This window comes from Oxyura jamaicensis, chromosome 24 (assembly GCF_011077185.1).
Source record: "Oxyura jamaicensis isolate SHBP4307 breed ruddy duck chromosome 24, BPBGC_Ojam_1.0, whole genome shotgun sequence".
In the NCBI taxonomy this organism is placed as follows: domain Eukaryota; kingdom Metazoa; phylum Chordata; class Aves; order Anseriformes; family Anatidae; genus Oxyura; species Oxyura jamaicensis.
Genome location: NC_048916.1, coordinates 5,556,421 through 5,576,067, shown reverse-complemented (window position 1 = coordinate 5,576,067; position 19,647 = coordinate 5,556,421). Strand labels below are relative to the sequence as shown.

Below are 19,647 nucleotides of genomic sequence, written 5' to 3'. Positions count from 1 at the left end.
CTGCCCCTGCCCCTCCTGCCCCTGCCCCTCCTGCCCCTGCCCCTCCTGCCCCTGCCCCTCCTGCCCCTGCCCCTGCCCCTTCTCCCCTCGGTGAGCAGGGATCCGACCTGCACCCTCTGCTCGGCAGGGAGTCCCTCTGCTGGTTTTACCTGCCAAAACGAGGGCCATCTTTAGTCCTTTATCCATAAATCCCACTTACGCTTTCCCCTCTGCTTTAGAATAATAGTCCTTGACTTCTTGGCTTTGGCTACCTGAGGCTCGTGCTGGCTGGTGGCGTGGTATTTCATTTCAAAGGTTTCGGTGTGCATGTTTGGAAAGGAGGATGCAGTCCTCTGCCATGAACCTGGCTGTTTCTTCCACCCCGACCTGCTAGCGCTATAAAGGCTACGAAAATGAGGAAAAGAATGGCTCCCAAATACATTCCTTAATGAGCTTTTTCTGGAGGGACAAGGAAGTCACCATGATTCCTCCCCACCAGTCCCTAAGGCTGACTGAGTTGCTCAAGTATATTTGCTTTATAATTTTGTTTCTAAGTTGCGAAAAGGAGCCTTGGAAGTAAGCCAGATGTTCTGACTGCACTAAAAAAATGTTGGTGCAAGAGCCGGTTCTTCCCATTGTTTGCCCAGGTTTAATGCTACATTTGTCACTCCGGCAGCTAGCGCGAGAGAAAAAATGCCTGGACGGGAACTGGTAGGTGTGAATGGAGCCCTTCATGTTCTAGGCTACTTAGAAAAACCATGTGCATTCTGTGCACTCTGCTGTGACTGTCTTCTCCCCTGCAGTGTGCACAGCGAGACACACAGCTCCAGCTGAAGGCTTGCAGATGCTGGGCTCCTGACGGTTAGAGGCTGTGCTGCTGAACGTCACTGTGCGTGTTGCTGGGTGCAGCTGGCCAAACGTCGGGCACCTATCACAAAGCCAAGCAAATCAGATTTTGCAGATAGCAAAGCAAGCTGTTTATTTTCTGAAAGTGAGAAAGCGTTTTAGTAAATCTCTCACTCATTTTCCTAAGATGCAGACCAAAACGAAACAGGAAGGAAAGTGGCAACCTGCATTTCACAAAATTCAGTGGCATAGAAGAGGACATTTTAAAACTATACTGCCAGAGAAGTGAAAGGATGTTGTATCTTCCTCTGCTGCCTATAACCTCTTTTTAACCTTTCTTTTAAGGGTAGTAGATGCTGTTTTAATTTTGAAGAGGATTTATTATTATTATTTTTAATAAATGCTTTCTAGCATTTATTTCTTAGAATTATTGCTTCCAATAGTGCTAGAATAGAGCAGAAGAATTTCTGAAATGCTTGCCTAGTCAGGTGACTCCAGGTCACTTATTTTTTATTATTATTATTTTGTAATTTTTTTCTCCTCGTGCTGGAACTAAGACATGGAAAAGTCTGCGCTCTGTGAAGCAACACAGTCTGTTTAGGTGTCTCTCTTTTCTGCCAGCATAGTTGGAAACTTTTAGATAGAAGAAAAGGGGTGAGTGCAGTCATAGCTAAGTGGAAGGGGGCAGAGAAAATCTATGACCATTGCCGTGCTGTTTTAGACACTAACAGCTCTCAGTCACTACATCAAAAAGTTACAGAACATAAAGTCTGTCTGGCTGATACCAGTAGGAGGTCAAGGACAAAAACAAAGCAAAACCAAATTATTTTTCTGGAGTTCCTGGAGGGGGTTGTGTCTTGACAGTAGAGGCATAGTGCAAGCCCGAAGCATGCAGAACAGGGAGCGGAACTTCTCAGGTGCAGAAGCTGCCTGGACTTTAATGATTAGTTCAGGGTTTTGGTGAATGACAGGTGTTTTTCCTGAATGCAAGCATACCTTTCCTTCCTCACTTTGCTCTGTGTCAGTCTTGAAAGAGAATAGCTGTGTAATCAAACTCAGAATTTGGCCTGGCTAAAAATAAGGTTAAAATACCATAAGCTCATCTCCACTACTGCAAAATAGAACACATCTCTGCTTTTCTAGGCACATGTACAAGTCCAGCTCAAGATGCACTTGAATAGCTTACTTCAGCATAAAGTTTAGACTCTTTGGGCTGCCTTTATAGCTAATGGAAAGACACAGGCTGCTCTAGGGGACAGTCGAAGCAGGAATAAGTTTGGGGCATTCTCCAAGTTCTCGGTCACCATTCAAAGTCATTTCATTACTGAAAAATGAGAAATAGAGAAAGAAATGGCCACATGATGGTAAGACAATTTTTGCAGGCCCAAGAGAACAGGACTAATTTGATGAAATATGTTTATGGAGCTACTTATTAGCATTCCCATGGAAACAGCAAACGAATTTGTATAGTGTTATATATGGAACAATTATTTATTCAGTGAAATGTACGTTGGACCAGATTCTTTTTTGGTGTAACATCACATAAGTCAGTGGAAAGTTTCATAAAAGAACTTTCAGGATGCTTTATGTAATTCTAAATAATGGCAAAAGGCAACAGAGAAAGGAGACCAAATGTCCTTCAAATACAATTTTTCCACACAGTGAAATAAGCTGTCACTAATGTGGTACTGTGCACTAGAGGCAAACTCGCCCAAGAACTCCCTCGCCACACAAAGTAAGCATTGTTCTTAACCCCGAGTTCTCTCCATGTGTTTTTTGGCAGGGTGAAGATGAGTTGTGAATTGATGGTTGTGTATGCAGCGCAGCTTGGAGAAAACCTCTGCCTCTATTTTGCTGGTAATGGTTACCCCCTGCTTAAAGAGACCTGGTGTTTCTCGTACCTGCGCAGAAGATCAAAAGATGCTAAGCAATTCAATCCTTTCCTTGGGCAGGCATCCCTGCTTCTCTGGGCCTGTTTGTAACCCCCACACTACCTAGGCAATCCTCAAAGCTTATACTACTCCCACCCCTTTAGCAGAATTATTGTTCTTAGATTATGCAGCCAGGCTGCTCAGTGCAAAAAGCATCTCAGTTTGTGACAGCTGTCCCAGTGTGGTAACAAACAGGTCAGTACTGTACTAGTGGTGAACATCTGTTTAAACCTGATGAACAACAACTCCTTTATCACTCCGCTTTCACATTAATTTTCCAAGCTTCCGCTTGAAGTATAGTAGCCAAAGTGTCTGAGTCAGTGGAATCGTTGCTGCTTCATATAAAATATTCCGGTAAAGGGTACTTGGAAAGATTTTTGGCCTGTGGGTGGAGTTGGAATAACTGGCTAACTTCCAGCCTTACAGTTTGAAAATGGCCTCTTCTTTGGAAGCAATCTGAAATGAAATGGCTCGCTTAGAACAAAAGTGCTGATGAATGCAGCATTTTGCATGCCATTTATTACTTGAATGTAGGATTAAACTGAATTAACCCAAAAACATTTTGCATGCTTCTTGGTTTGGTGATAACTTAGCTTCTCAAGTGATTGTTGCCTTCACCATTCGGGTGAGCTTGTCAGGCTCACAAATGAAACGCTATGAAGCGAGGACAGCTCGGTTTGGTGGGTTAGGGATGCTGGGGAGGACAGCTGAAAATGCACAGGTGACTGGCTGAACGTTTTCCAGTTTTGCAGTATAAAATGGGTTAGAAATCGGATTATTTTGTAGGGCAGATATTGACTTTTCTTTTCTTTTTTTTTTTTTTAATTGCTCACTTGGAACCAAGACGATGATGGTAAGCTGAAAGCTCATCATTTATTACTTCATAATGAATTATATCTAAACTAACCTGCACAGGTACACTAACACCCAGAAGCTTTGTGTGCCTGAGAGAACAAGTTTTCAAACTGATTAATGACTACTCTAAAAAAGAGAGCTACAGCTCTCTTCTTTCTAAAGTTGATGGTGCTTTATTTCTCCTGAAGGAACGAGACAGTGCTAATACAAGGAGCTTTTCATGCGATTGTAACATTGGGCAGAAGAGAGAACTGTCGCTTCTGTACTTGCATTAACAGAATTTGTAGCTTCTCTCGCTTGTTCTCCAGACTCCTTGTGTTTTGGGAAATCCTTCTATCTTGCCTGGATTGCTGAGGTAGAGGTGGAAAGAATGAGACAGCTTCTGCTCATTTTGAGATTGCTATTCTAAGAATTTACTGTGCATGCTATCTTTAATTTTGCATGCTATCTTAAATTAAGCCTGTAGTGACCTGTTAAGATCGAAGCAGATTAGTTTTATTCCCCTTTGCTTAATATCTCTGCAGAGCTGGAATGTGATGCCTTCTCTAAGGAAAAAACCCTCCATCGCTTCCTTCGGAATGTAAATAGCCAAGTGCTTGTGGTCCAGCCAGATCTAAACATGGCAGCTTTTGAAGATGTAACAGATCAGGAGATGAAATCTGGTACACTATTTTTCATGTCTTACAACCATTGCACTGTTTCTTTATTCTAGATGGGCTTTTGTTCTTTGTAATCACTGAGTCTAAATAGTGAAACCGAGAGTAAAGACTTAGATGTCATCTATAAGAATAAAATTCAGCTAAGAGAGGTAGGACATACTTATGGCTAAGTTTTTTGCAGCTCTCTTCTGAGCAGGCTATTAATAGTTTCAAAAAATTATATTTAGGCAGCGGAATGAACTTCTACATGCACTGTTACAAAACTACCACACCTTCAGCAGGGATGCCTGTTGCATTCAGTGTCCAGGTAGAAGATAAAAGCTACTACATGTGTTGTGAGGAAGAACATGGGAAAATGATAGTTCGATTTAGGGTAAGTATCTGCTTTTCATACCCTATGTGTATGTGAGTGGTAGGCAACACTAAGCATTCAAACATACGTGAGCTGAAACAATACAGCTCGAGTCTTGTGCTGGGACTGACCCGTTCCCTTTTTTTTCCCTCAGGAAGGAGAAGTTCCCAAAGACATTCCTGGTGAAAGCAACATCATCTTCTTCAAAAAGACATTTACATCTTACAGCTCCAAGGCATTTAAGTTTGAATACTCACTAGAACGAGGGATGTTCCTGGCCTTTGAGGAAGAAGACTCCTTAAGAAAATTAATTTTAAAGAAACTGCCAAGAGAAGATGAGGTAGATGAAACCACAAAGATAACTTTAACAAGTCATAATGAAAGGCACAACCTGTGATTACTTAAACAGTCTTAAAATAAAATTTGGCTTTTTAAAGAAAACTCTAATTCATTCTTCATCTAGAGCAAAATAGTTGGTAAGTTTGAATAAAGCAATACAAAAATGAGCAGCTTACAAAAGGAAAACAAATGCATGTTATTGGGGAAAAGAAGAATTATGCCAGTAAGACAGGAGCAAAGAGAATTATACAATGAATAAACAAAAAATGTGCATGCCTCTATGGTTTTGTATAGTTTCACCCCTAAAGTCTTCAGAGCTTGTTGGTCAAACAGCTTGTGAGGTAGGTGTCTCATACGTGAAGCAGACCTATTACGGGGACAGAGAGAAAGCTTAAAAAATAAAAATAAATATCAACGAACCCCCAAGTTTACTACACAGACCAGGAACCTGGCCAAATAAACATGTCGTCATTTTGCACTAAGATCACGTCCTGAGTGTCTTCACCAATTTCAGTTACACGGTGGCATTCTCCCTTTCACCTGAAGTAGAAACAATAGACAATTTCTACTGGAAACTCACCAGAATCTTCAATTAGAAAACTGGTAACCTAAGCAATTAAAGTTCTAATAAAGCCATTTGTCTCCAGAGGGCCCACTAAGAAAATACAAGGGGGGATTAAAATTTAATAGTAAATTGTAAATTACTGATGATACACATTTGTACGTCTAACATGCTATTAACAACAACGGCAGATGTACAGCCAGAAAGACTCTGTCCTAGTTTTATTTGCCTGAATATTTAAAAATGGGATTAGACCAAATAGTTATGGCCATTTATACTACTTGGTTATAGTAATTTAGAACAAAAGGTAAAATTAGAGAGAACAGATTCAGTTTCAACACAGCTAAGGAACACACGCTATTGACAGAGAAAGCTGTGCTCGCTACCTTTCCATTCTGGCCTCAAAAACTCAGCAAGCTGGTTGCAGAGCTGCTAACCCCTACAATAGCTGGTCTGGGCTACTCCATTCCCGAACTCTGACACAACTCATTTCTCACACAAGGTATCTTAAGCAAATACCACATACAGATGCATCGTATGTTCAGTTTCAAAAGAGACAATGTCCACCACTTTCTATAACTGCTCAGATTCTACAGAACTATCCAACAATGACTCATGCATCCTCCTCACTGTAGATAACATGCGTTATGCTGCTATCCACATCAGAGAGAAGCAATCATCTCGATTCTGGCAGCAACTTTAGCAAAGCTGAACTGGCCAGCTGTATAGTATTTCCCATGGTTATATGAATGAAGGAAAAAAATTAAACAAAAGATTCAAAAATCAAGTCAGGAAATGTCGAATTCAGTAGTTTACCAATTCTGTTTATTGCATAATCACACTGATGGTAACACAATTCTGTTCCTCTTACTATTAATAGTACCGCAAAAGTACCATCAGAACACGGAAACAACCACTCCTCACTATTATGCCAGTCTGAAAAGAAAGTTAAAAACCATCACTTTATTTTTCCCCTGAAATGCTCTGAAACCTAAAGATAAGAAAAAGAATGCTGCCTCAGTCTCAATTCAAGCCATGACATAAAGGGTATACGTTCCTTCCCTTTTCAATCACAGGGAAAAGTGTGCCTGTGTTTATTTATAATAATAATAATAAAACCACAAAATGCTGCAGATGAACGTACAGGTTCCAGGGAAACTATGAAAGCCACATGCTATTTATGCCTCCTCAAATTTATCTGCAAAAGTCTTTCTCTAAGTCAATTATTGCTTTATTTTATTATGGAAATTACTCTTGTACAAAGCCAAAAAGTACGTCAACCCTTTAGGAAATAAAGACGATACATATTCATAAAAATATTTGTTTTATAACATCTAAATGACATAAAGCAGAGCTATAGCAACATGAGTACGTATTTGAATGTGATTTTAGAAAAACAAGATCTGCAGAGAAAAATAGCAGTAGTAAAAATCATTCAGAAACACGCAATTTCTGCAAATTCTTTATTGTATGGATTAAGAAAAAAGTATTCCCTTTCCTACATCAACTCTCAAGATCAAAGAATGACAGGGAGTGCCTTACATACAGTTCAGTTGTGACGGCAGAAATAACACCTCAATTTTCACCAAGTTTGCTTTAAAAACAGGAGACTATTTTAGAAAACCACTCATGGAAAGCTGCCATTACAAGGAAAGTTATCTTCAGCTTACTTTCCGTTTTTGATGTACTTAATTACTCCAAATTTGCAGTGCAGCTTAAACCAACTCACTCTCACCTGGACATTATCCGACTTCCTTTCTAAGATTTTTAATGCTCTTGCAATAAATCAAAAACTGATGAAGTGGCTGCAGTATGTACATACTACAGACTCTTGGTTATTCATTTCTTGTCTCAAACACGTCAGTAAAAATATGGTAAAGCGAAGGCAGCAATGAACAATCGTGTTTGTCAGGGGCTCGTCGCATCTCAGAGGCTCCACAGCATGGCAACAGCCTTGCAGATACCGACGTCGTTATAGTTAAAGTAGCAGAGGCCAGCGAAGGTCACGGCTGACAGAATGTACAAACCTGTATTGGCCACTTTAATGGGTGTCTCTCCATGGACATAGTCAGTTATAACCTGTCCAAGACCCCTAAAGAATGAGAGAAAGAAGCTGAAATCAGGAGAGCATGCCTCACGAAAATCCACCCGGCTTATGCAAGCATTCTACTGTGACTGCACTGCTAAAATGGCTCCAACCTGTCAGTTTTTCCACCACCTATCATCAACCGTTATTACCAAAGGTCCAGTTCCCACTCAAAAAGCAGATGCATGTAGTGAAAATATATAAAAACATTTCACATGTTCTGTTAATATACGGATATACTGGCTCGGAGTTTTCTTAACAATACTGAGGGAAGAAGGTGCACAGCTCTTCCAAACAATAGAGATCTGCCTCCAGCTAACCTGATCTTGAAGCACTGAAGAAAACAGACCAAAGGAAATGCGTTTCTTGCCCAAACTCTGGGACTAACCCTTGTCACAAATGCACAAAAGACTCAAGGATGTGTATTTAGATTAGAAAATAGTTAGAGATTAGCATACTCTGTTTTTTTTTCCTGTATCTGTCAGACTTTACTTGAACTCTGGGGTCCAGATTTAAACCATTCAGTGACAGGAAGACAGGACTCTCACCCTGCTGGGGTAGTTCTCTTCCCAGAAGCAGTTGTATTTACTTTCTGTAATGACAGATGGCAGCTTGGTGAAAAAGAGAAGCACACTTAGTGCAGCAATTTTCTTCCCAGAATTTCGCCTTGGTCTAACGTGAAGCTGAAAGACCTGTCTCCCACAAGTTAAGCCATGCTGGTGGCCTGGCAAGTTCCCAAGTCCTGCAGATTCTACTCCAAGATAACAGAGCTCAGTTTCACTCAGATGGGACTCAGATACCTTCATGATGTTGAGCGTGAGAAAAGGGGTGCAAAGAAGCCCTAGATACACTAAAGAGGAGCAGAAAGTGAAAACAATCTGAAAGGCTTCAAATTCTTGAATTATTATAGCTACTGCCTGTCACTGAATGGTGGAGTAAGGTCAGAAGTGCAAGCGGCACGCACCTGCACCATGAACTGTTCTAAGGACAGACAAGGCATTCCAACAGGACTCACGGGCTGTCCTTCAGCTGGAGCGCTGATAAAGGACCTTCGCTAGATCTTCGCTTCGCATAGCAGAATAAACCTGAGTCATGCTAAGAATTCTCAGAAACATAACTGTGTGACTTGACCACAAACTAATTAAACCACACAAAGCCCTCAAGAGAAGAGACAAGTGGCCCTGAGAACAAGGAAGGGAATTAGTGGGAAGCAGCTGGTCTGTGGTAGACACACGACCTAGTTCAAAACAGAGCAGCTTCCCTGGGCAGAGAAGTATTTATTACATGCCAGTGAAAACAGTACAAGATGGCCCCAGGTGTCTTGACAAAGTGTAATGATATTTTAGAACAGGATTTCTGGCAGAAAAACACAGCAAAAGGTGAAAGAAATCCCCTCAAAAATGTATCCAAAACTCCTCTGTAGTTTCTGCTCAGCTATTAGAGGGATTATCTGATTTGTTAGGCAATCAACTCAACTTTTAAGACAAGCAAATAATCTTTTTTCTTTAAGAGATATTCTAGCATTGAATAGGTATGAAAGCACTAGAGAACTTCTCTATGAAGGAGTTTGGTACTGGAACAGCTTCCCAGCTTAAAAAGGGAACAACACAAGCACGATGTGGGGGAGGGATTTTCTCTGCTGAAAGCTATGGCAGAGCTGCACAAAAGCAGCAAGATACTTTTCTCACAGGGAAATCCCCACACCGCTTACAGAAAAATGATTGCCAGTATGAAAAATCTGACGCTGGACAAGAGACACTCACTGATGAATCAAAGCTGTGTGCATCAACACCGAGCGTCACCCCAAGAACTCATTTCGACACAGCGGCCTGCAACAGCCTGTCCCACTGCCTGGAACTTGGCCACATGCTCACATTCAGCACGGCACTGAAATGCACGTGCCCAGCAAGCAAAGAAGCGCTCCAAAGCAGGCGGGATTTGCTTTACCTGTTTTATATTTGAAAGAGCTCCATCAACCAAGTTCAAGGACAGCCATGTTTCTGATGAATTCTGTGCTAGATTGAAGAGCTTGGGGAAGGAGCTGCCAGAAAGTGCAAGAATCCCTGCTGCAACTTCCTAAGGGCAAAACTGAGATTTAAGAAACCTGCCACCCCTAAGTCCATTTAAACTGCCTTACCCCTGCCACAGGGAACTGCAGAACAGCATCACCTCAAGAATGTAACTGCTGCCAGTTGGGCCAACCACGCAGCTGGATCCACTCCTAGACTCGTCAAGGACAGAAGGCCATGATAGCCTACCCACATGAAAGACCACAGCAGAACTGCACTTCAGAATGTAAGCAAGCATCTGTTTTGCAAGAATCAAGAAAATAATGAGTAGGGTCACAACTTCTCCACTGCAATGTTATGAACTCTTCTTTAGGCAGAATCTCATCATGGTTAAGATGTACGAAGTAGCCCATGGCACAGAACCTTAGAAGTTGTTTTATGTAGGTCTGCCCTGTTCCTGTTCCCTCTGTTCATAAAACATCAGTTCTTCTACAAGACAAAACCATCCAAGATTCTACACAGCCAGTACCAAGGCAGTTCTCCAAGGTAGGACTTTGTGTTTCCTATTGTGCAGGAGAACACTAAAGAATGGGGAGTTTACAGATTCCTTAGCAGCAATGTGTGTCCTGCCTTCTGACGTACAGAACAGCGTGACAGAGAAAGACCAAGGTACACTGAGTCTTGTTAAAGATCACGACAGTCACCAGAACTCAGAGAGCTTGCTGGCACCTCTTTCCAGATGCTCTATACTCCTCAGGAAAAAAGTCTGTAGACTTAGTGCCACGTGCTGCCTTAAGACCTCAGGCTCGGAGCCGTCCTGACCATCAGAGTTCACTGACAATTTTGAGGAACCTACTGAGCTTACCAGTGGCCATGGAGAGTGAGGGCTGCAGCCAGTGAATAGTCCACGGCCGGTCCAGGGAAGAGGTAGGCTGCGGGCAGGAGGCCCAGCAAGAGGACACTGACAGCTCGCTCGCCTGTCCAGTGCAAGGACGCAGCCTTGGAGCCGCCTGCAAGGAAATGAACTGTGAGTGCAACATTCCTGCTCAGACTGCTGCAGCCTCACACACACCTCCTCCCATCGATGCCACCCAAGGACCTGTTTTTTTTTCCAACCTGACTACTACGTTTCCGTCTGAGCAAAACCAAGATGTCTCTGAATTACTGGAAGAGAAAACATATCTATTTTACAGTGTCTAGAAGGTTTATTTTAAAAACCCCTCTTTGCTGCCACTGAGAAAGAGAAGCATCTTTTAATTCAAAGGAGCAGAAGCTCAACGGGTGAGGTCAAACCAAACACAGGTCCTCATGACCCAAGTCGCAGAGTAAAATTCTAGAACTGTCACAGTGGTGTGCGACCTAGAAGCAGCCTGGAGGCCAGAGGACTTCAGTCCTCCACTGATGCTCAGCTGGGCACAATGCGGACCGTGTAACAGGTGACTCTAGACATGGACGTGCTGGGTAGGAAGCCCTGTGACTAACTCTTCCTTTCTAGAAGTGCACAGATACAGTTAAGAAGGGAGAAAAAATCAGTTCTGGAGGACGCCAAAACCCTAATTTCATAAGCAATACCTTGAACCAAAATTATCAGCACCAGCCCAAGCAAAAAAAACCATCCGGAATTGACTCTGTGTAATTACCTTCAGAAATCAATACCCCCAGGGCGTTTGCCTCACACGTACATATTCAAACCAGGAGCTACATGTTTTTGCTCCTTCTTGCGAATAAAAACAACTTAGACAGCAAAGTGACAGGATAAAGAAAGCAAAGAACCCGCAGTAACACATGGGAAGGATCTAGGGTGTGGACTAATAACCGCCCCTAGGGAACCCCATGGCCAAGGACGCTCCGCAGCAGGCGCACGAAGCGTGTTTAGTCTGAAAGCCTGAGCGAGAAGGAAGGAAGCCGTCCAGTCGTGGTTAAGGCACTGCTTTCCCCATCGTTTCCTCACACTTTCCACGTCCAAGTCGCGCTGTAAGGGCTGCACATCCTCAGCTTCACAGCTTCTCACAGCGGGCGGAGCAGGGCAGCCTCGGCGGGGCCACGCGAAACACTCACCTTTACTTCTGCTGCTGGCGTTAAATCTTCCACCCCCCCTATCCACCGCTAGGTAACCGCGCCGGTGATGTCAAGAAGCATTTAGCACACGAACACCCGGTGTTAAAACCTCACGGAGCAGCTTCACTGCTCCGACACCGCCCGCAGCGCCCCGCGGCCGCTCAGCCCGGCTGGGAGCGGGGCACCCCCGGACGGACACACGGACAGACACACGGACACACAGACAGACACACGGACAGACACACGGACGTACCGTGCCCCTGCTGGCCGTGGCTCCCCCGGGCCGGAGCGGAGGCTGAGGCGAGGGCCGGCAGCACCCCCGGGCGGCGGAGGAGGAGGCTCCTGGCGAGGAGAACTGCGGAGAAACGGGGGGGGGGGGGGGGGGGGGGCCGGTCCGGGCCGGGACAGGCCGGGGACAAAGGGACAAGGGGACAAGGCCAGGGCCGGGCTGTGCTGCACCACTCACCCGTCCGGGCTCCGCGGGGCCCCCCCAGCCCAGCCCGCAGCAGCGCCGCCGCCGCCGCCATCTTCCCTCTCCCACCCCAAGGACACCGGAACGCGAAGCAGCGGAAGGGGAACGGCCCCGCCTGTTCCGCTGCCGGGCTCCGCGGCCTCCCTCAGCGGCCGCGCCGAGCTCCCCGGGGCCCGGCCCCGCTGTGTGGGGGCTGCGGCCTCGCGTGGTGCCCTGCCCGGCCCCGGCTTCTGCCCCTCCGGTCCCCCCTCCCCCCTCGCCCCGTCCCCTCTCGCCCCCAGCCCCCTTCTCGCAGGGCTCTGCTCCGTCTCCCAGCTCTCCGCCAAAGCAAGCACAAAGCCATCAGACAGCTCCGGATTTATTTATCTCGTGAGAAGAAGGCTTGGCTGCTGCACGGCACGGAGATCCGGCCCCTACCCGTTCTCCATTAACACATTCGGCAGGCTGGCGAGCACACAATGCCCGCCGAGGGCTCTCTGCTGGCACAAGGGCTCCAGCAGCCCTCTGGAGAGGAAGGCAAGGCGATCTCCAGCCTGTGCCAGGGTTTGGAGAGACGGCTAAAACAAGCAAACACGCGTGTGTCTTGCACTGCGCCTTCTGCTGGCACAGCAGCATTCCCTCATGCTCCCGTCCACGTCCAGCCGAGCCTGTGCCACACAGGTCTGCTGCTGTTGGAGGGGGAAAGACACAGTTACCAGAGGGTACATCCAGTGACGCTTCCTTTGTTAGCGGCTCAGCTGATGGACTTCGTGTCTCTCCCGTCTCTTATTGCAAGTTTTGGTCATTAATTGGGTAGGGGCGCCCCCCCCCCCCCCCGAAACCTGTTAAAAATTAAAACAGAAATGGTGCAAACGTGCCTGCTTCCCCCCGCAGACAGACTGTCACGTTTCTGTGCATCAAAAGTCAACCTGGTCACATAAAGCAAATCCGAAGCTGGCAGGACGAGCCAACCTGTGAGGCAGGGAACTGCTGCCCTGCCTTCCTGAGTCAAGGAAAAGCAATGGGGCAGCTCCTGCTGGCTGCCTAGGCTCAGTTCCCCCCCTGGGGGCTGGGAGGAAGGATAAACCACAGTGCTGAAAAATGCTGACAGATGGGGCAGTGCTGAAAGAAAAATACCTGCCTCTGTCCTCTACCGTATTGCCTGAGCCGCAGCCTGGACTCAGCAATTCCTCATCAGTCCTCGTCTGAGCTATCCTCAGATTTATCATCTGCAGCCACCTTCCAGTTCTTCCTCTTGCTCCTCTTCTCTGGTACTTCAGAGTGCCTCTCCGACACAGAATTGTGGCGTTTCTTTCTCTTTCTGGGGGGGCGTTTCTCTTTTTTCTCCTCAGACTCACTGTCCTCAGAGCTGCTGGTGGTTGAGCTACTTGCATGGGAAAAGTCACTGTCCTGCCCAGAAGACGAGGTAGGTTCCCTGGCAGGCACTTTCCTGGTCTTTTTCTTGCGCTTGTGTTTCCCCTTGCGAGTGCCTGAAGTCTCCTCTTCAGAGCATTCGCTCTCCTGGGAAGAATCTGACGACGTTCTCCCCTGCTCCTTTTTCTTTTTCTTTCGCTTTTTGTGTGAACGCTTTTTTTGCTTCTTCTTGTGCGATTTCTTTGTTTTTTTCCGTTTGTGCGACCCGTGGGCTGTTTGCTTTCTCAAATGAGATTTCTTCTTACCATTGACAGCGTTTTGTTCATCTCCTTCTTGCTGGTCACTGCAGGAAGATCAAAGGATCATCAGAAGAAATTCAGTTTGTAAAATTCCCTGCATACCCTGACAGACTCGGGACACATTTCTGAATCTGCTTGCCTTACCTGTCTGTATCAAATTCTTCAGGGTATAGCTCTTTATAACCACTGTGACCCCATCTGTAAGAAGCAGAAACACGGATTAGAAGCAGAGAAGTGTTCAAGAGGAAAAGGGTTCTGAAAAGACAGAGCCACAGAATGAGCACAAGTTCAGCCACAAGAAAGGAAGTACATCAGAACCTTCCCAACAAGGAAAGAAGGAAGGAAAAACAACCGATTTGGTTAGTACTATTTCAAGACACTCAATGTTTTCAGGCTCTTTCCTACTTCTAATAATATAAGTTCAATTTCTTTAAAAGAACTCTGCAGAGCACTATGTTGCATTTCTTTAGACTTTTTTTCAGTTCCTTGGGCAAAGAAATAAATACCAAGCTTGGGTGGTAAACTTAGGGCTTAGCTTTTGTGGCCTATTGTAGCTTAGGAACTCTGTAGACAAATTCAAAGCAGATACTCTGTGACAGTGCAAAAGTTTGTGCCTCTTACTTATTCATTCTCAAACTGAGATCAAATGCTATTTTATAGGAGTGCATATCGACAGGAGTAACACACTAATATTTTGGAACAGGACTCCAGAAAGGTGCTCCAATTACAGGTACAATCAGAGAACATTAAAACACTCCACAGACCTGTCTGGCATGTTGGCTTCACATTCATAAAGCTTTTTATTCCAGGACCGTGCTCTAAGAAAATCATCTTCGACTGGGTCAAGAAATTGTGAGTTCTTTGTTTTCCAGTCGGCCCTGTGGCCCTCGTCATCGAAGCCGTCACTGCGCATCCGACTGCTGCAGAAAGAGAACAGTTGTCCTTCAGCTGTCAGTTCTGATGGAGAAACTTTCTGAGCAAGGGGTTAGTCCAGCGAGGGGAGCAAAAATCCAGCAAGTCTTGAGTGTCCATCTATGCAAGAAGACCAACTATCATTTTAACAGACAGTCACCAGTAAGAGCTCTCATAAAACCAGTTCAATAGCTAACGCTGGTTTTCACACTTACTGCTGCCTACTGTGCACGGCAAAATTCTCAGCAAACATGGTAAATTAGAGGAAGGGGTTACCGTGCCTACCACAAAAAAAAAAAATCAGTTCTCCTTCAGAATACTCTGCAGGAGCAGACTAGCAACAGGCAGTGAGACGTAGCTGCTAGTAGAATTTGGCAAATGAGGAACTCGGGAAGCAGAACTGACTTAACTAGAATTGCAGTTTGATTAGGTACCAGTCCTAAAACTGCAAATCCACCAACAAGCACCAACAGCTCTGAGAGATCTCACGCCTGTGGCTTGTTCTGTGCCACCCTTCCTGAGTGAAGCAGCACCTGTGCACTTGGCACGAGTCTGCAAGGTGTTCTCCTCTGAGATACCAAAACCACTTCCTGCAGCATTTACATTTCTGACATGTCATCCCAGTAGTTAAAAAAAGAAAAGCAAAAAATAAAAATCTCCACTTGCAATCCCCACCAAACCAGCTTGTTTTCGCATAACTTGTGAGATCCTCAGGTGGGCCAGAATGGTTTGAAAGATACTGCGTCAGTGGTGGTCAGTACTAGAGTTGTACCACTGCAGGACCCCATACTACAACTATTTTTGTTACTAATAACTTGAAGGCCAACACGTTGAGACTTCCCTCACACTATTCTGACCTACAACTCCAGCACTTCTTATTCCTACTCTTTCAGAGAGCCCAGCCTACTTACTGTTGTATTTTGAAGACTAGATGGAAAGATTAAAAGTCAGATTTAAGTGCCGGTCTGACTTCTTTCCAGGGACTCTGTGCCCTGTGTGGTATTCCTACATTATTAGGGGATGGCCAGCACAAAATGCTCTTACAGCACTATAATGCAAAAGGGTTCAGTGACTGTGCCAAGGCAGTTATTTCCTCCACACAAGCGGCACCCACCTGGAGGTGTCCGACAGCATCCTGCTTTGCCTCCTCCAGTACGTCTCTTCTGTCTGCTTCTCCCACTCCCTGATTTTCCACATTTCTGTCTCTTCCTGGATCTGAAAGCCATAAAAAGGAAGGAAGCGTAGTGCCGGGGCACGGTTACCAACACAGGGCGCGTTACGCCAGTCCGCAGCTCGGAGCAGGAGCAGATCCCTCCATTAACACGTGAAATTAACGACTCGGCCGGGCCGGCAGGAACTCACAGTCACGGTTAGCTGAGGACCACCGAGCTCCTCCACCCCGCTGTGCACGCTACCAGAAACCGAAACTTCTTCGATACAACCCGAAGCACACGCAGAGCACGATAAGAACCAAACCGGGCTATTTTAGAGCCTCGCTGCTCACAAAAACCCGGCGGCGCCTTCCCTCCCCCCCCCCCGTCCCCGTCCCCGTCCCCGTCCCTCGATAACTCCGGCGGCGGCCCGGCGGGGCTCGGGGCCGGGCCCTACCTTGTTGTGCGCTCCCGTGTGCCGCATGAGGTTCCGCAGCAGCACCTTCCCCACCGGCACCCGGGCCATGCTCCGGCTCCCTCCGGCCCCAGCCGGGCCCCGGCCTCCGGACGCGGCCGGGCCGAGCGCCTCCCCCGGGCGGCGGCGGCGGAACGGGGCCGGGCCCTGTCGCTACGGCAACGGGGTCCTGCCGGAGGAAATGGCGGAGGGCGAGCCCCTGGCCTGCCTGAGCCTCCTGAGGAGCCTCTGCGGAGCCCCGGCGGAGCCCCGATTCTGCCTGAGGGCTCAGCCCCGCGGGGCCGCCCCGCTCTTCGTCAACGTGTGCGGCTGCGGCGCGGTGCCGGCCCCCGGAGGCCCCGGGGCGCCCGTGCCCGTCAGGGCTGGGCCGCTGGAAAAGGCGGCCGGAGACGGGGGTGCGGGAATAAATCGGGGGCTGAGGGAGCTGGGGGGCGGCCTGAGGGACAGAAGGTTTAGAGGAGACCCTGCCGCGGCCTTAAAGGGGGTTGTAAAAGGATGGAGGACTCTGCTCAGTCAGATAATGACAGGCTGAGGGGGAATGGTCTTAAACTAAAATAGGGGAGGTTTAGACTAGGTATTAGGAGGAAATTCTTCATTCAGAATGTGGTGAGGCGCTGGAACAGGCTGCCAAGCCGTGGATGCCCCATCTGGGATTTAGTCTGGGGAAGAGGAGGCTCAGGGGAGGCCTCGTTGCTCTCTGCAGCTACCTGAAAGGAAGCAGTGGGCAGCTGGGGGTCGGCCTCTTCCCACAGGTAACTGGTGACAGGACCGGAGGGAATGGCCTCAAGCTGTGCCAGGGGAGGCTTAGGCTGGGCATTAGTAGACATTCCTTCTCAGAAAGAGCAGTCAGGCTTTGGGATGGGCTGTTCCAACCTTAATGGTTCTGATCCCCACAGACATTTAAGACCAGGTTGGATGAGGCCCTGGCCAGCCTGATCTAGTGCGTGGCATCCCAGCCCGTGGCAGGGGCTTGGAACTGGCTGATCTTTGATGTCCCTTCCAACCCGACCCATCCTGTGATTCCCTCTGCCCAGGCACACCAAGGGATGCACAGCTAGCACCCATCTAAATCCCGCAGGGTGCTTATGCGCCAGGTGGTTCCCCAGCCACATGTGCTCACGGTGAGGTGTGTCACATTCCCGGCTTCCAGAGCACAAACGCACTGCTGGAAAGGTGAATTCCATCAGTGCCCAGCAGCCACAAATTCAGCTTCTCTGCTTTTAAACCAAGTGATTATAAAAAAAATCTGAAAGCTGAGTCCTGGCCAACCAGGACATAATACCGAAGCATTAATTCTGATGCAACTTACTTTTTTTTAGATCTTTACAGCATTATAGATATTGCATATAACCCAGATGTTCTTCGGAGGGGAGAAGAAAACCCAGAAAAAATGAAACATTTGATCCATATGACACTTAAATTTGTTGAGGAACGATGCGACCTTACTCTTTCACCTTCATACACTGTTGAGCCATTCAAGCTGAAAGGGAGCCTGGAAAGGATGCAGCAACGTCTGCAAGGATGGCAGATGCCAGTGCCCTGTCTCAATCCGAACACAAAGAAGGGTACGTAGACAGCTGCTGTCAGTTTTCTTTGAAGGCCTATCAGACTTCAACAACCTCTCTCAACCCCAATTCTTGCCTTAAGCATAAACCAAGCACTTCTCTCAAAATTCAGAGTAAGGCAGTAGTATTCACACCAGACAGCAGTTGAGCCCTGCTGGCCTGTCCGCATTCATCTCCGGTGTTGTTTCTACTTTCCTTTATTTTACAGTTAGGAAATTATTGACACTGCAACAGCAAATCCCCTTTTTTCCTATAACCAGTAGACGGGGGAACCGTGGTAGGGAATCATCGTGTGACGTGCTGAGTTTCTTTTGCTCTGACTTGAGTAGAAGATGTTGCTGCTGTTAGCAGTGCTCTGAAAACAGCAACTTTTAACAGCTTGGCAGTAAAAACAAATCATGAGGAAAGGAGAAACTGCAAATAACAGTCTTCAGCTGACAAAATTGCTAATTACAAAGCTGAAACTTTAGTGATAAGTTTATCAAGTGGTGTAACAGTTCTTAGTAACTGTTATGTGAAAAACTTTATTTTCTTGAAAGAACTGACACTTGATCAGCTGCTACACAGAATAGAAGCGAAGGACCACAGCAATGCTCCTATCCTGCTGAAAAAAGGAAGTATTACACAGTCTAAAGTGCCTCTGATAGAGGAAATTAGCAGTACAGAAGTGCCAGAGGAGCTGAACACCCCTGTCTATGAAATGAGCACTGTGAAGGATGCAAACAAGAGGCCGTTACAAATTGAACTGAAAGTTGAATTGCCTAAGGTTAGCTCCGTTTCTGAGTGTGATCTGAGAATTTCAAAGGTAAGGCAACGGAAAGAATAACCTTTTGTTTTCTGTCTGGTATCAAATTCCTATAAATACTCGCTGCTAATTCATTGTCAAATAACCAATCACGTATTTTAATATTGTTTTAGGATGACATAATCATCGATGTCCCTGAAAAATACAAATTACAACTAGATCTGCCAGAATTGGTGGATGAGGAAACAGCTACAGCAACATTTAACAAAGGAAAAGGGGTGTTGTTCATCACAGTGTCAGTTGCCAAGCCTGTGTGTTAAAGAACTCTACATTCTGTCCAGTTCCTGTTCACAGATGACAGAACTAAACAAAAGCCCACAATGAGAATCCTGACTTGCAGCTGGTGATGAGTTAATCGACCTAATCTTCAAAATGACCTCAAAATGCCTTTAGAAAGTACACGTACAAAAGGAAGTCACGAGGAAAATTAGCACCACCAAACTTAGGAAAACATAGAGTGTAAATACTCAAGGAATACTTGAATATATTAACAGGTGTATTAATGAAACAAACACATACATGCCTTACTGCATCATTGATTTTGCTTTAAGATACATGGCAATAGCAGTTGTATTGTTTTTCTGTGTTTTTTGTTGTCAAATAAATTATTTTGCTTACTGGATTTGTGTGTTACTTAATGCTGGAGCAGCTAGCAGAGGTGCGGCATACGCAGTTCTACCAGTTGTCCTGCATGCTGTTCCTGTTTTCTTTAGGACAATCCCTGCTAAACTTAACTGGAATAGGCTTTGTAGTCTTTTCAGTCAAATACAAGCTAAAATATTATTATTGCGTGAGCTGAGCTGGCTTGTGAAGGCTGTAAGCAGCGCTGGAAGTCACTATCAGCACTCCAAGCAAACACCCTGGATAGGATTTTTGAGACTGCAAGGCTGTTCAGGGAGTGTAGCCATAATCTAAACTGTTTAGTGCTCTTCGTGCCGG

The 19,647-nt window shown here is 46.1% G+C and overlaps 4 protein-coding genes and 1 long non-coding RNA gene across 8 annotated transcripts in view; 3 read left to right on the top strand and 2 right to left on the bottom strand.

Annotated features, from left to right (window-relative positions):
- Positions 1–5,063, top strand: part of IL18 (interleukin 18) — a 5,846-nt gene extending 783 nt beyond the window's left edge. Inside the window, exons 3-7 of one of the 2 annotated variants that reach the window (XM_035346218.1) lie at positions 2,609–2,682; positions 3,601–3,609; positions 4,136–4,273; positions 4,498–4,643; positions 4,777–5,063. In XM_035346218.1, the coding sequence (XP_035202109.1) occupies positions 2,616–2,682; positions 3,601–3,609; positions 4,136–4,273; positions 4,498–4,643; positions 4,777–5,019 (603 nt within the window). In that variant the 5' untranslated portion in view covers positions 2,609–2,615 and the 3' untranslated portion in view covers positions 5,020–5,063. The remainder of the gene's footprint in view (positions 1–2,608; positions 2,683–3,600; positions 3,610–4,135; positions 4,274–4,497; positions 4,644–4,776) is intronic. The other variant, XM_035346217.1, reaches the window with a different exon arrangement.
- Positions 1–12,207, bottom strand: part of BCO2 (beta-carotene oxygenase 2) — a 43,065-nt gene extending 30,858 nt beyond the window's left edge. Inside the window, exons 1-2 of the mRNA XM_035346166.1 lie at positions 12,143–12,207; positions 11,930–12,031 (exon numbers count right to left, since the gene is read on the bottom strand). Coding sequence (XP_035202057.1) covers positions 11,930–12,031; positions 12,143–12,203 — 163 coding nt within the window. The 5' untranslated portion in view covers positions 12,204–12,207. The remainder of the gene's footprint in view (positions 1–11,929; positions 12,032–12,142) is intronic.
- The window catches only part of LOC118178040, a 15,643-nt gene extending 1,631 nt beyond the window's left edge, over positions 1–14,012 (top strand). Inside the window, exons 2-3 of the long non-coding RNA XR_004756022.1 lie at positions 10,039–10,048; positions 13,874–14,012. This is a non-coding gene — a long non-coding RNA (uncharacterized LOC118178040). The remainder of the gene's footprint in view (positions 1–10,038; positions 10,049–13,873) is intronic.
- NKAPD1 (NKAP domain containing 1) overlaps positions 1–16,552 on the bottom strand; it is an 18,336-nt gene extending 1,784 nt beyond the window's left edge. Inside the window, exons 1-5 of one of the 3 annotated variants that reach the window (XR_004756007.1) lie at positions 16,321–16,552; positions 15,827–15,927; positions 14,565–14,720; positions 13,945–13,998; positions 12,987–13,844 (exon numbers count right to left, since the gene is read on the bottom strand). Coding sequence is in view for 2 of the 3 variants with exons in the window: in XM_035346210.1 (XP_035202101.1) it covers positions 13,322–13,844; positions 13,945–13,998; positions 14,565–14,720; positions 15,827–15,927; positions 16,321–16,389 (903 nt within the window). In the remaining variant the exon portion in view is untranslated. Of the gene's footprint in view, positions 1–12,490; positions 13,845–13,944; positions 13,999–14,564; positions 14,833–15,826; positions 15,928–16,320 lie in introns of those variants that run through there. The other 2 variants (XM_035346210.1, XM_035346212.1) reach the window with 2 other exon arrangements.
- Positions 16,471–19,330, top strand: PIH1D2 (PIH1 domain containing 2). The gene is made up of 4 exons (XM_035346247.1): positions 16,471–16,733; positions 17,658–17,903; positions 18,443–18,708; positions 18,822–19,330. Exons 1-4 carry the CDS (start codon positions 16,520–16,522, stop codon positions 18,966–18,968), a joined length of 873 nt encoding a protein of 290 aa, XP_035202138.1. The 5' UTR covers positions 16,471–16,519; the 3' UTR covers positions 18,969–19,330.
- The last annotated feature ends 317 nt before the right edge of the window (positions 19,331–19,647 follow it).

Coding starts and splice junctions, on each gene's coding strand:
- PIH1D2 (XM_035346247.1), top strand. CDS start 16,520: ATGGCGGAGGGCGAGCCCCTGGCCTGCCTGAGCCTCCTGAGGAGCCTC. Junction 17,904..18,442: donor CAATCCGAACACAAAGAAGG/GTACGTAGACAG, acceptor TTTTCTTGAAAG/AACTGACACTTGATCAGCTG. Junction 18,709..18,821: donor GTGATCTGAGAATTTCAAAG/GTAAGGCAACGG, acceptor ATATTGTTTTAG/GATGACATAATCATCGATGT.